This window comes from Carassius gibelio, chromosome B17 (genome assembly GCF_023724105.1).
Source record: "Carassius gibelio isolate Cgi1373 ecotype wild population from Czech Republic chromosome B17, carGib1.2-hapl.c, whole genome shotgun sequence".
In the NCBI taxonomy this organism is placed as follows: Eukaryota; Metazoa; Chordata; class Actinopteri; order Cypriniformes; family Cyprinidae; genus Carassius; species Carassius gibelio.
In genome coordinates, this window is record NC_068412.1 from 2,364,668 (window position 1) to 2,379,460 (window position 14,793).

Sequence of the window (14,793 nt, forward strand, 5' to 3'; positions counted from 1 at the left end):
CCTTTCAACTAATTGCCCAATTGCACAGCCTTAAGAGCGTGCATATCATGAATGCTGGGTCTTGTTTGTTTTCTGACAGTCTACTGAACCTATGGTAACTTGTTTGCCACGTAGCAATAAAAAATATACTAAAAACCTTGATTATTCTGTATCATCAGCATAACAGTGGAAGCTAATTCCATATTTTCTGATAATATTACCAAGGGGCAACATGTATATTGAAAAGAGAAGGGGACCAAGGGCGGATCCTTGTGGCACTCCATATTTTACTGATGATAAATGAGATGGCTCCCCATTTAAATAAACAAAATGGTAGCGATCGGATAGGTAGGATTCTAAACCATCTTAGAGCCTGCCCTTGAATACCTGTATAGTTTTGTAATCAATCTATGAGTGTGTCATAATCTATGGTGTCAAACACAGCACTAAGATCAAGTAAGACTAGAAATGAGATGCAGCCTTGATCGGACGCAAGAAGCAGGTCATTTGTAATTGTAACAAGTGCAGTTTCTGTGCTATGGTGGGGCCTGAAACCTGAAATTCTTCATACAGATCATTTTTTTTTGCAGGAAGGTGCTCAATTGAGCAGACACAACTTTTTCTAAAATTTTAGACATAAATGGAAGATTTGAAATAAGCCTATAATTTGACAGTTCACTAGGATCTAGTTTTGGTTTCTTAATAAGAGGAATAATAACCTCCAGCTTGAATGGTTTTGGGATGTGACCTAAAGATAACGACGATTTAATAATATTGAGAAGCGGTCCTGCGGCATACAAGTAACAACTCTTTCAGTAATTTAGTGGGTACAGGATCTACTAAACATGTTGTTTGTTTAGGTACCGTGATAAGTTTATTTAGCTCTTCCTGTCCTATATTTGTAATGCACTGCAGTTTATCTTTGGGTGCGATGGATGAAACTGAAGTGTTAGACGCTGTAGAATCTACATTCGCTATTGTGTTTCTAATGTTATCTTTTTTATCATTGAAGAAATTCATAAAGTCATTACTATTAAACGTTGGTGGAATATTTGAATAAAATATTATTGTTTTTCTCTAACCTTTTTCAATTTGATGGGGGCAACAGCTTCTAATGTATTAGAGAAAATAGTGCCCATGTTGTCAGTCATTTCGTCTAATTCATATGTATTTTTGGGTACAAATAGCAGTTGAGATAGATCAGGCAGGTTATTTGCGAATCTGTCTTTTGTGGCTGGAACAATAGTTCTGCCCAGACGGTAACGCTGAGACATATAGTTAATATCAGTGATACGCAGCATGCACGATACAAGGAGATGGTCTGTAACATCATCACTTAGAGGTACGATATCTATAGCAGTAAGATCGATTTCATGCAATATAATTAAATCGAGTGTAGGATTAAAACGATGAATGGGCCCCGTGACATTTTGCTTGACTCCAAAAGAGTTTATTAGGTCAGTAAACGCAAGTCCTAATGCATCATTTGTATTATCAACATGAATATTAAAATCTCCCATGATTAGCGCCTTATCAGCTGTAACCAGAAGGTCTGAAAGGATATCTGAAAATTATTTTAGGAATTCTGTACAATGTCATGACAGTGTGTGGCTGAGGTGCCAAGTTTCTCCTCTTTTGCTTTTTTTTCAGTCTTTTCTTTTCTCTGTGTTCCTGACTGCGGGTGTTGGACAGTGTTTTCTCTACTTCCTGTTGGCCTTCTGTAGCTAATCGTAGCTCCATGTAGCTGTTTTTATTTTATTTATTTTTTCTCTAGAATCTTTATCTTACTATCACTCTCTGTTTTTTTTAAGTGATAAATATATCTTAATTCACACCATATTTCTGATATTATCGATCAATTTTATCAAATTAATTTTGATCGTTCGCTTTTATTTTATATCCGTGAGTGCAGTACACCTGCAAAGTGTTAGCACTCGTTAGCTTGTCATTAGCATTTTCATTCGAACCTATCGCTGTTTTCTTTTCTCCTCTCCTCTCCTCTCTCTTGCTCCAGTTTTTCACAAGTTCATCAAACAACCGCAGTAAGAATATTTCATCAAGCACGGTGAGTAATGGCTTCTCCTGCTATTGTTACTTGCACCTCTTGCCACATGTACAGTTTATCTATTCAATTCAATTCAATTCAAGTTTATTTGTATAGCGCTTTTTACAAAACAAATCGTTACAAAGCAACTTTACAGAAAATTATGTTTCTACAATATTTAGTAGTAGCTAGTAGTTTGTGCACATTTGACAGGATTTTAGAAAAACTAAAAAATAATAATAATACAAGACGTAGTCAGCTAGACGATGAACTATCAATATTATTAATTAAGTTATTATATGATTAAGTCACACATTTAGGAATAATTGTTAGTTCTGTTTGTTCATTCAGGGTTAGCATCATCTGGGGTCCTCTGAGGGTCAGCATCATCTCTTCTCAGGTGTTCTGGATCCAGACTGGAGCTTGTGTAAATCCTAGTTACCACGGGATGTGAATCCCGTGGCAAAACATAGAAACAAAATACAGACATCATTAGCATAGCTGCTGATCCAACAAAGTAAAATTAGTTTAACCCAAGCTAATGAATAAAAATGCACCTTTGATCAGATGCAACTACACTCACAATTAAAAAGATACATTATTCGAATGCTTGGCGAAAGAGATGTGTTTTTAATCTAGATTTAAACAAAGAGAGTGTGTCTGAACCCCGAACATTATCAGGAAGGCTATTCCAGAGTTTGGGAGCCAAATGTGAGAAGGCTCTACCTCCTTTAGTGGACTTTGCTATCCTAGGAACTACCAAAAGTCCAGCGTTTTGTGACCTTAGGGTGCGTGATGGGTTGTAACGTGGTAGAAGGCTAGTTAGGTACGCTGGAGCTAAACCATTTAGGGCCTTATAGGTAAGTAATGATAATTTGTAACTGATGCGGAACTTAATAGGTAGCCAGTGCAGAGACTGTAAAATTGGGGTAATATGATCATATTTTCTTGACCTCGTAAGGACTCTCGCTGCTGCATTTTGGACGACCTGTAGCTTGTTTATTGAAGAAGCAGGACAACCACCTAGAAGTGCATTACAATAGTCCAGTCTAGAGGTCATGAATGCATGAACTAGCTTTTCTGCATCAGAAACAGATAACATGTTTCGTAGCTTGGCAATGTTTCTAAGATGGAAGAATGCAATTTTTGTAACATTGGAAATATGATTTTCAAAAGACAAATTGCTGTCTAATATAACACCCAGATTTCTGACTGTAGAGGAAGTAACAGTACATCCGTCTAGTTGCAGATTGTAATCTACAAGATTCTGTGTAGTGTTTTTTGGTCCAATAATTAATATCTCCGTCTTATCCGAATTTAATTGGAGAAAATTCTTTGTCATCCAATCTTTTACATTTTTAACACAATCTGTTAGCTTAGATAATTGGGAAGTTTCATCTGGTCTCGTTGATATATATAGCTGAGTATCATCAGCATAACAGTGGAAGCTAATTCCGTATTTTCTAATAATATTACCAAGGGGCAACATGTATATTGAAAATAGAAGGGGACCTAGGACAGATCCTTGTGGCACTCCATATTTTACTGATGATAAATGAGATGACTCCCCATTTAAGTAAACAAAATGGTAGCGATCGGACAGGTAGGATCTAAACCATCTTAGAGCCTGCCCTTGAATACCTGTATAGTTTTGTAATCGATCTATGAGTATGTCATGATCTATGGTGTCGAACGCAGCACTAAGATCAAGTAAGACTAGAAATGAGATGCAGCCTTGGTCTGACGCAAGGAGCAGGTCATTTGTAATTTTAACAAGTGCAGTTTCTGTGCTATGGTGGGGCCTAAAACCTGACTGAAATTCTTCATACAGATCATTTTTATGCAGGAAGGTGCTCAATTGAGCAGACACAACTTTTTCTAAAATTTTAGACATAAATGGAAGATTTGAAATAGGCCTATAATTTGCCAGTACACTAGGATCTAGTTTTGGTTTCTTAATAAGAGGCTTGATAACCGCCAGCTTGAATGGTTTTGGGACGTGTCCTAAAGATAACGACGAGTTTATGATATTGAGAAGCGGTTCTTCGGCTACAGGTAACAGCTCTTTCAGTAATTTAGTGGGTACAGGATCTAATAAACATGTTGTTGGTTTAGATACAGTGATAAGTTTATTTAGCTCCTCCTGTCCTATGGTTGTAAAGCACTGCAGTTTATCTTTGGGTGCGATGGATGAAACTGAAGTGTTAGATGCTGTAGAATCTACATTCGCTATTGTATTTCTAATGTTATCTATTTTATCAGTGAAGAAATTCATAAAGTCATTACTATTTAACGTTGGTGGAATATTTGAATCAGGTGGTATCTGGTAATTTGTTAACTTAGCCACTGTGTTAAATAAAAACCTTGGATTGTTTTGGTTATTTTCAATGAGTTTGTGTATATGCTCTGCCCTAGCAGTTTTTAGAGCCTGTCTATAGCTGGACATACTGTTTTTCCATGCAATTCTAAAAACTTCTAAGTTAGTTTTTCTCCATTTGCGTTCAAGACTACGAGTTACTTTCTTGAGAGAGTGAGTATTACTGTTATACCATGGTACAGTACGTTTTTCTCTAACTTTTTTCAATTTGATTGGGGCAACAGCTTCTAATGTATTAGAGAAAATAGTGCCCATGTTGTCAGTAATTTTGTCTAATTCATGTGTATTTTTGGGTACAAATAGCAGTTGAGATAGATCAGGCAGGTTATTTGCGAATCTGTCTTTGGTGGCTGGAACAATAGTTCTGCCCAGACGGTATCGCTGCGACATATAGTTAATATCAGTTATACGCAGCATGCACGATACGAGGAAATGGTCTGTAATATCATCACTTTGAGGTACAATATCTATAGCAGTAAGATCGATGCCATGCGATATAATTAAATCTAGTGTATGATTAAAACGATGAGTGGGCCCGGTGACATTTTGCTTGACTCCAAAGGAGTTTATTAGGTCAGTAAACGCAAGTCCTAATGTATCATTTGTATTATCAACGTGAATATTAAAATCTCCCATGATTAGCGCCTTATCAACTGTAACTAGAAGGTCTGAGAGGAAATCTGCAAATTCTTTTAGGAATTCTGTATACGGCCCTGGTGGTCTATACACAGTAGCCAGAGCAAGAGATACATTAGATTTCTTTTGCATGTCTGACAGAGTAACATTTAGCATTAGTATTTCAAAAGAGTTAAACCTGTATCCTGTTTTCTGGGTAACATTGAGAATATCACTATATATTGTTGCAACACCCCCGCCACGACCAGTCTGACGGGGCTCATGCTTATAACAGTAGTTTGGTGGAGTAGACTCATTTAGACCAAAATAATCATTTGGTTTTAGCCAGGTTTCAGTCAAGCAGAGTAAATCAAAACTATTATCTGTGATCATTTCATTTACAATAACTGCTTTTGGTGTGAGTGATCTAATATTTATGAGCCCAAACTTTAAAAATTGTTTTTGTTCATTTACTTTACATTTTTCTGGTTTAATTACGATAAGATTTTTTCTAGAGCCTACATTATATTTATATTTTGACCTCACTATTCTGGGAACAGACACAGTCTTAATAGGTTTTACAGCACAAGTACTTTTATCATTTAAGCGGGTGGAACAAAACTCATCATAATGGTTATTTGAGAATTGTCTTACTAGTCACATGGAGTGAAGTGTCCTGGAGATGTTGTCAGAGAGAAGCTCCGCTCCGACTCGACTGGGGTGTAATCCATCAGCGCGAAACAGTCTAGGACGCTCCCAGAAAAGATTCCAGTTATTAACAAATAGCAGTTTCTGTTCTTTACACCATGACAACAACCATTCATTTAAAGCAAAAAGTCTACTGAACCTTTCGTGTCCTCGTCGATACGTGGGCAGTGGTCCTGACACGACGATCGTCGCCGCGGGCGTCGTGCTGCGAACCGTCTCGATCAGGCTCCTGAAGTCCCTCTTCAGCGTCTCCGTCTGCCGCAGCGTGGTGTCGTTAACCCCGGCGTGAAGCACGACCGCTCTCGGGCTCTCGTCGTCCTTCAGGATCGCGGGTATCTGCGCAGAAACATCGAGAACACGAGCACCAGGCAAACAATGAGTGTGCACTTTACCTTCGGCTAACGTAGCACTTACGTGTCGGACGATGGAGTCTCCGATGATCACAGCGTCGCGTCCTGTCTCGCGGAGGGGAGCGAAGCGGTTCTGGATGGAGATCTCGAAGGCAGGAGGGGGAGATGTCGTCGCCCGGGACCCGGCTCGCATCCTCCGCTGTGGATGCACCCAGGGTCCGTGGTGTCCCGGCGTCGCAGTGAAGGACATCTGGGAAGATCGCGTCCTGGGTGCACCGGGCCTGCGCAGAGAAACACACGGAGTAGACGTGGTGGGACTGTTAACAGCACGCTGTATACTTACCCCGGACTTGTGAGCGTCAGCCCGGGATGATTCCAGCGCGGCTCTCCGCTCTCTCAGCTCGGCCTGCCTCCGTTCCAGGTCGCGAATCTGCTTCCCCACGGCCTCGAGCTCGAGCTGCACAGAGTGGAGACATTCATCCGCCATTAAAGCAAGTAACAGTGAGTACAGCAGTGGTAATGTGTGTGAATAGAGTATTAGCAATGTAAGCTCAGTTAGCGAGATATATCCATCTGCAGACCCGCAGCACAGCCGTTTCAGAACCGCCGTTTCAGAACCGCTGTTTCAGAACCGGAAGCGAGGAGCGGAGCTTACGTACTTACCAGAGCAGCGCCACCCACGGTTTTGAAGTATAATTGGCTTTTATTCATAAGAAACGTTATACTTTGTGTGCATGTTACAACGACACATTTAAAAAAAATTGTTTAATATAATTGTATAATACTTATTCATTTAATTGCATTACGTGAGCTATTTCCTCGAGTTCGAGATAATAAAAATTAATTGAAACTTAAGGCATTTTATATGAAATATACTTTAATCACAACATAAAAAAATATACTTCAAAGCAAAGAACATGTGTATCATGCATTTCACTACAAAAAAATTAAAACATTGCTGTAAAAATCTTCAAACACACAAAATTTTAAAAGAAACAAATCAAAAACTAGATAATTAAAGTTTATGGAATAAACTTGCTAAACAATTTGCCATGACAATTTTGTATAAAATGAAAATGACAATTTACAAAACAAACAATTCACACATTGTCATGACCATATGGCATTAATTTAAATTAAAATGTATCAAATGAACAGTTCAGTTTTAGGCCCATTTTGTCATGACATTCTTTTATAACTAATTCCATGTCATCCCTGAACTGAAAAAGAAACGTAAAGGGCTCCCTCGAAGAGTCTGCTTTCACTGAGATCATTGAGGGCCTTTTCCTTTTCCTCCTCAGTCATGGTGAGGAAAAGAGGCTCTTCCACCGGCCCTCTGAGCAGATGGTTATTGGAATCAATCCATTTCACAGCTTCTGCCATGTCTCGGATTACTGGTAGCTCCTTGATTACAGAATATTAAAGAAAAAATTAATTTTTACATTTCTTACAGATGTTTATATATGTATGCATTTATGTATTTACATATGTATTTGTGTGTGATTAGTCAACATTTGAAGTGGATCAAAAGAGTTAATCAGTAAGTTGTCCTAAGACAAGAATGGTTATTGTTTTGATTTTAATACAACTTTGATGAAAGGTTTTGATCCACTTCAACTGTACATATGTGTGTATATATGGGCTTTATATCTGAGACATACCTCACTGCTGCTAAGCTCAGCTGGTTCTCTGTGTGGAAGAGCCTCTTGAAGGGTATCTGCACTGTAATATACATATTTTGGTTCATTTAAAAATGATCAGAAGGGGGTGCAAATGTAATGGTGGGCTGGAGGAAATGTCCAGTATTTACCTTTCAGAGAAAACCCCAAAGTTCTCTAAAAGAATTAGAGTCCACCATCTCCGAATCTTTGGCATGTCACACTGGAAGAAAAAGGAAAAAAAATAACTGAAATATTAAAATATTAACAGCTACAACAACATCAGTTAAACACATTTACCTTTAGAATTACTTACAGATGTAAAATCAAAGGGTGCTCCCAAGGCAAGATGTAGAGCATACTGGAATAAAAAAAAAGAAAACAAATTATACACACACACACACTCTCTGTAAATGCAAAACAATAATAAAAAAACCTGCCTTGTTCCTCATAAATAAACCAATTATGGTGTAATTATTTAGTTATAAATAAAACAATACCATCAACATGAAGACTCCACAGTCCACACCACCAATCTGTTGGGGGATATCCTAAAAAAAAAAATAATAAAATATAACAAAAAAAAACCTTTTACAATGTTTGACACTTCCCACTATCCCAACTTTAGCATACTTCCTATAACCAACCTTGTTTTTTATTAGCATCCATGTTCCAGGTGCAATTTTGGCTGTCATCTTGCTGCAACAAAAATACACATAATAAACATATTTGCTAATATGCAAAATTACATACAGTTTGATGCTCTGAAACCATAGCAGTCAACAGTATTTGGGTCTTTCTTGTAAAAACTGTCACACCATGCAAAGACAGAACATCATGCAAGTAACCATTAAGCAAGCTTATTAAACTCTTGCACAGAACACAGCAAAACTTGAACACAAACATTGAACAGCGAACCTTGAACAGCAAGCCTGAACTTAGAACCTTGAACATTTTCACTATTTTATTTTTGCAACCTGAAAGCTTTCATATATCTCCCATCACCCAACCCATATGGATTGGTTGAATCTAGGAAGAACATGTGTCTATCTTTTGGCTTCATGACCTGCAAAAAAATGTTAGTTCTTCCAAATCATGAAATTGTATTTCTGAATTGTGATAAGACAAACACAGTAAATTTTTTTGACAGTTAATTTTTTTGAAAGTTAAATAGCTAGATCACAAATGACATACACACAACATCCAGTGTCCTGGCTTCCAAGCAGGGAAGATAATGCAGTCTTTTAGTGCAATGTTATCCTGTAAACAATACATATATATAAAAACAAAAAAAAACATTCAGATGGTTAAAATAAAATTGGTCACTGCTGTAAATGGTATGTAACTTTGTGGCCTCACTGGAAATGACAAGGATGGGTCCAGATTATTTGGAGGCAACCAGGTCACCACAACATATGCATTAGCTGTCCACACATCCAATCCCTACAACATAACGTACTTATGTAAGACTATAAACAAGCTAGACAACTATGTCTCAGGTTATTTGCAGCTTTATACAAATACTTACTCGTTCCATAGAGACCAAAGTAATTACTTCAATACAGCTGTTTGCAATCTGAATTTTTTAAAAAGAAAATTGTAAAGAGTCACAGTCATTTCTTAATATTATTGTATGTTACTTTGTATCAACTTACTGTTGCCTCCAACTGCTCATTGAGACCGAGAGTCCAGAAATCTTTTCTTTTCAGAACCACGTTTCCATCTTCAGCAATTGTCTCATCTTGGTCGCCTGTCCCCAAAGCCCATTCAAGCTTAGAGAGAAGAAAAAAATGATTAAAAAACCATTTTTGGTTTGCCATTGCAACATCAAATAAAACCGAATACCTTTCACATACCATTACTGATTGCCTATGAGTTGGCACACAATCCCAACAATCTCTACTGGCAGACAGGCATTTATAATTACACACCATTTCAGTTTCTGCTGTAATAATAAAAATTTGAAAATTAAATACAACAACTTTATGCATTACAGCTTTATGATATATTAAAACTTATACAGGTTTACACTTACTACTGGTTGGGACTGTCATTGATGTCGTGGTAACATGCTCCATCTCAATGTCTGTGGGGACTAGCTCGTCTATAGAGATGTCCGAATTTTCTTTAACAATACAAAACAAGCAACAAGTTAGACACAAACATATTTCTTTTGTTGGCTTATGCATTTACACTTAAAAAAAAAAGAAGGTATTTAATATAAAGGTATTTTAACTTACCCAGCACAGCCTGTCCATGCATATTCATCACCAATTTTGATCCAAATGTCTTCATTAATCTAGTCCTCACTTTGTTGTTCTTGTTTTCGTTATAGTGGTGAATTATGGTCCTCATTTGAAAGAGGTGTGTTGATGGCTGAGACATGTTCAAGAAGTAGTTATTTTTTCTCATCTTTGAGAACAGTTGCTCTGCAACCTGGCTATTTATTTTGCCAGCTAGTTGAGGCACTATAGTGATCTTCCTCAGAACATCTCTACTGTCTTTGGTATTGTTCTCGTGAAAACGGTCAGATAATATGTAATGATCAGAAGATCCTGTCAGTGGGTGTCCTTGAGGATCACTTGCACTCTTTTTTTCCTCCAGCCAAGGCAAGGACACTTTCAGATTTCCAGATCTGGCAAGTGTTATGTTTTCTTGAGTGGGTTCTGCCAAGCGTCCCTCATGTGGATGAATAGGAATGCTTTCTGGTGCCCTGAGATTGGCATGTGTTGCTAAACCGCGTGCAAAGTCATAAATGATAATGTTCGGCATGTGCTTCCATGAGAACAGAAGATCAACAAAATCTCGAGGGCTTTCTGCTCGAAGATTGCATTTTAAACTGTAAACTACACCACATGGGCACATGATGACTCCCCAGCCTCCTAATATAGGAAAGAAAAAAAAAGGGGAAAAAAACCCCAAACAATTTAAAAGGAAAAAATAAATAAAATAAAAGTTTTGAACATCCATGTACTGCCAATATATTAATTGTATTATCAAAAGTTAGATAAGCTCACCAGAGGCACCCCAGATTTTTTCAAAGATTTTATCATATGTTTGCCTCGATTTCATTTCATTGGACAATCTGAGGAGGAGGTCACTCCGAGAGCCAGTGGAGTCCAGACCACATTCTTTGCATAGTTTCCGAATAACAATAACCTACAAAAGTATATTATTTAATATAGTGTGTGTGTGTTTTATATATATATATATATATATATATATATATATATATATATATAAATATAAATAATAGTAGTATTCATTCCAGAAAAAAATACATTACAAACAAACCTTCTGCTTTTGAAGTTCTTCTTTCAGCCTCTCCTCTGTCACCGTAATTTCTGCAGTCTCTGAGGCAGACTTTGAAGAATGAACTTTTTCAAACTCTGTGTTTAGCACATTGTCTGAACGACGTGTCCTCTTGCCAATCCAAGGAGCCCAGAAGTGATACGTAGGTTTAACTGCAAATGGATTTTGTGCACCACCTATAACAGCAGAATTAAAAACATAATGAGCTGTAGTGCTTTAGTGCATAAAAAATCCTTTTCCACATACTTGCAACAAGTCCACGACATATCATTTCTTTGGATAGTGCCTCCCAGAATGTTTCTATATTGACGTCCCCTCGGAAGTTTTCAGGAGGTTCCTCTGTGTCACTTGCTGAAAAAAAAAATCTGTATTACACTGTGTGGAAAAAACATGTAAAATGAATGAATGAATGAATTAATTAATTAAACAAACATGGAAGTGAACATGATTATAATAAACATACCAGAAAAATGGAAAACACCCTTTTTGTGTAGATCCATTATCACAACTGCGGGATGGTCACCACAGGTAATACATGAGTATCTGTACTCATGTTCCACAAGGGCCTCAAAATGCAAGTAGGCATGAAGAACCGTGTCTGGTGCCGGAAACTTCAAACCTGTCAAATCTTCCAAATAATTTACTGCTCTGCTCACCGATGTATGCACCTGGAAGTAACATACAAGTTTTGAGTAACATACATAAACACATACACCACAGAATTCAGTTAAAACTTACCTGAAGAAGGCTTCTCAAGGTTAGGCATAAGGGTATTGCAAGGATGTTGTGGTCATCAAAGTTATGTAGGTGGTCTTTCCACTCCTGATAACGGTAGAACATTCCACATAGTGGGCACTGCTTACAGTAAATGGCAACATCTAAAAATGTAAACAAGTAACACATCAGAGGACAATTTAGCTGAATACCACATATACAATTAAATAACACCAAATCATACCTTCAATTATGGACCAGTTTGTGAGTATTTTAGCCTTCTTCGTAATTAGGATGGGTTCACTGAGGGGAACAACACCTGGACAAATCTGACAGACACATTCATCTGGACAAAGGATTTTTGGGTAATCTTTGTCTGGTGATGGTACCCGCACATCATCTGGTAGATCAACAGGAATCTTCTTGTGCTGAAGAATGTAACATACCATATTATTTAACCCTTGATGTTTTGGAGGATAAACAGGATTGTCTTCTCTGAAATCCTTCTCAGACTGTGCATATGGTTCTTTGCGTGGTGATTCTTCTCTGCTGAAGACTGTTCGAAACAAGTCGCGTTGTGTCTGAAAAAGGTGCCATTTTGCAATATATTTGTGCACACATGAGCGCCTCAATATGGCACAGGGACAATGCCATGTGTTTAATTTTGAGTCATATACAACCATTACACGCCCCAACCTGCTGTAATAGGAGACACTGGGTTCAAATACTGAAATGAACTTCTTTGTTTCAGGGGTGCCGATCGAGGTTTGAACAGAGAGTGGTATGTGACTGCTGTTAGCATGCTGCTGCCGAGTAAGGCAAATCTTCTTCTTTTCATTACTAAACCACTTTGCTTTCACCATCTCGGATAAAATCTCTTCTTTCAGGGAGACTGGTTCTGCAGAGGATGCACAGTAATTTACAGAGCGGATGTGTTTGCACTGGTATGATGACAGGCCACTTCTCTGTGCAACTTCCATACTGACCTGACATTCATGTGATTCACAAATGACCTTATGATGTTCTCCCCATGTCTTGACCTGAATATGAAGAGGAACACTGTGACCCTTTGTAACTTTAAGAACTGTAAATATGCCATTTGTCCTATCGATGCACTGGCTCTCAAGATGGGATGTGGCATTAATGTCCTGTATTGGCTCTTCTGTGTGTTTGCGGTCAATGTGCTTTTTTAGGTTTCTTTTATTAATGAGGATATTGCAAACTGGGCATCTTTTTCTGATCACAGGCCTTACACAAACCCTTCCTGAGAAGACTGCTGGTGTAGTTGGCACTGCAGTGGTTGGAGATGGTGTGGTCAGAACTGCAGTGGTAGGAGATGGTTTCCCTCTCACAGCTGGTGTGGTCAGCACTGCAGTGGTTGGAGATGGTGTGGTCAGAACTGCAGTGGTAGGAGATGGTTTCCCTCTCACAGCTGGTGTGGTCAGCACTGCAGTGGTTGGAGATGGTGTGGTCAGAACTGCAGTGGTAGGAGATGGTTTCCCTCTCACAGCTGGTGTGGTCAGCACTGCAGTGGTTGGAGATGGTGTGGTCAGAACTGCAGTGGTAGGAGATGGTTTCCCTCTCACAGCTGGTGTGGTCAGCACTGCAGTGGTTGAAGATGGTGTCCCTCTCACAGCTGGTGTGGTCAATGCTGCAGTGGTTGGAGATGGTGTGGTCAGAACTGCAGTGGTTGAAGATGGTGTCCCTCTCACAGCTGGTGTGGTCAATGCTGCAGTGGTTGGAGATGGAATTGTGGCTGAAGTTGGAGGAGGGGTTTTTTTGCAAACCTGTACATGTTTTTCAAAATCACCTCTCTTTAAAATTGTTGTTTCACAGTATGGACAGTGGTGATGTAGAGCTGGTCTACATCCTAGTCCACATCTGTGTATAGTATAGCCTAAAATAAATTAATAAGTAAATTGGTAAACTATTACACAATAATATATTGTAAGTACATATTAAAAATTTAGATACCTCCACAGACTACTGCCTTGTTAAAGTGGCTTTGAAGATGGGTTTTTAATTTGACCAGTTTGGCTGGCTTAAACACGCTGGCCGCGCAAAAAGGGCAGTGATAATTGCTGCAACACTTGTTGCACTGCTGCAGCTCAGGTAATGCGTCACCATTCTGAATAGTTATATGTCTCTATAAGAGATGAAAGCACGACAAATGGGATTAAAATAGCTAAACTATACGGTAACATTATTTCACAAACAATGCATACAACAGGTGAAACGAGAACAAACTATTCATATGCAAGGCCCATTTACAACACGAGATTAATCAAAACATCCACAGAAAACTTCTACACCTTAAAAACGACAACAAATTGAAGATTCAATAAGACAATGAAGCCAATAACAAATTAAATATAAACACCTAATAAAAACTTGTGAAAACTAATGAAAATTATTCACCATATGACAGCAAAAGTACTCACCGTGCTCTCCGCCATTTCTAGGTGTTAATAGCTCCGCCCCTCACTTCCGGTTCTGAAACAGTGGTTCTGAAACGGCGGTTCTAAAACGGCTGTGCTGCGGGTCTGCAGATGGATACTATTGCAGTTAGCAGCAACCACGCTTGCTGATGCTAACTGGCTAAAAGCTAATAGCGGACCCGGGAGATCAAAATAAATCTAGTGATAGCGAGTCGCTCTAATTGTTTTTGTTGTAGAATACAATAGAGGATATATTCACGCGTTATATAAACGGAAACGATGGTGTATAAAATAGATTTTTAAGTTAAAAATAGTCAATGAAAAGAATATAGTGACGGAGCTCAAACGCAGTTCAGCCGTCAACAACAAACAGGAAGTGACGGTGACGGCTTGATCTATCTCTGTCACAGATGAGGGATTCACATGTGATAAATGCAGGGAAATAGATAGGCTGACAGAAAAGATTTCAGAATTAGAGACACGCATCCAAACTTTAATTGAGGACAGTAAGAATGTTAGGGCTCTAGATACGGCTTTGGATGCGTCTAGCTCATGGATTCTTGTACATTTTCCGGTTCCGGCAGAGCCCCTGCAGCAG

The 14,793-nt window shown here is 38.5% G+C and overlaps 1 protein-coding gene across 1 annotated transcript; it reads right to left on the reverse strand.

Moving 5' to 3' along the window:
* Nucleotides 1-9,746: 9,746 nt before the first annotated feature.
* On the reverse strand, nt 9,747-14,259 carry LOC127975954 (uncharacterized). The gene is made up of 9 exons (XM_052580018.1): nt 14,199-14,259; nt 13,732-13,903; nt 12,002-13,654; nt 11,782-11,921; nt 11,476-11,711; nt 11,026-11,257; nt 10,749-10,890; nt 9,972-10,613; nt 9,747-9,856 (listed from the first exon to the last, which is right to left on the reverse strand). Exons 1-9 carry the CDS (start codon nt 14,211-14,213, stop codon nt 9,747-9,749), a joined length of 3,342 nt encoding a protein of 1,113 aa, XP_052435978.1. The 5' UTR covers nt 14,214-14,259.
* Nucleotides 14,260-14,793: the final 534 nt, after the last annotated feature.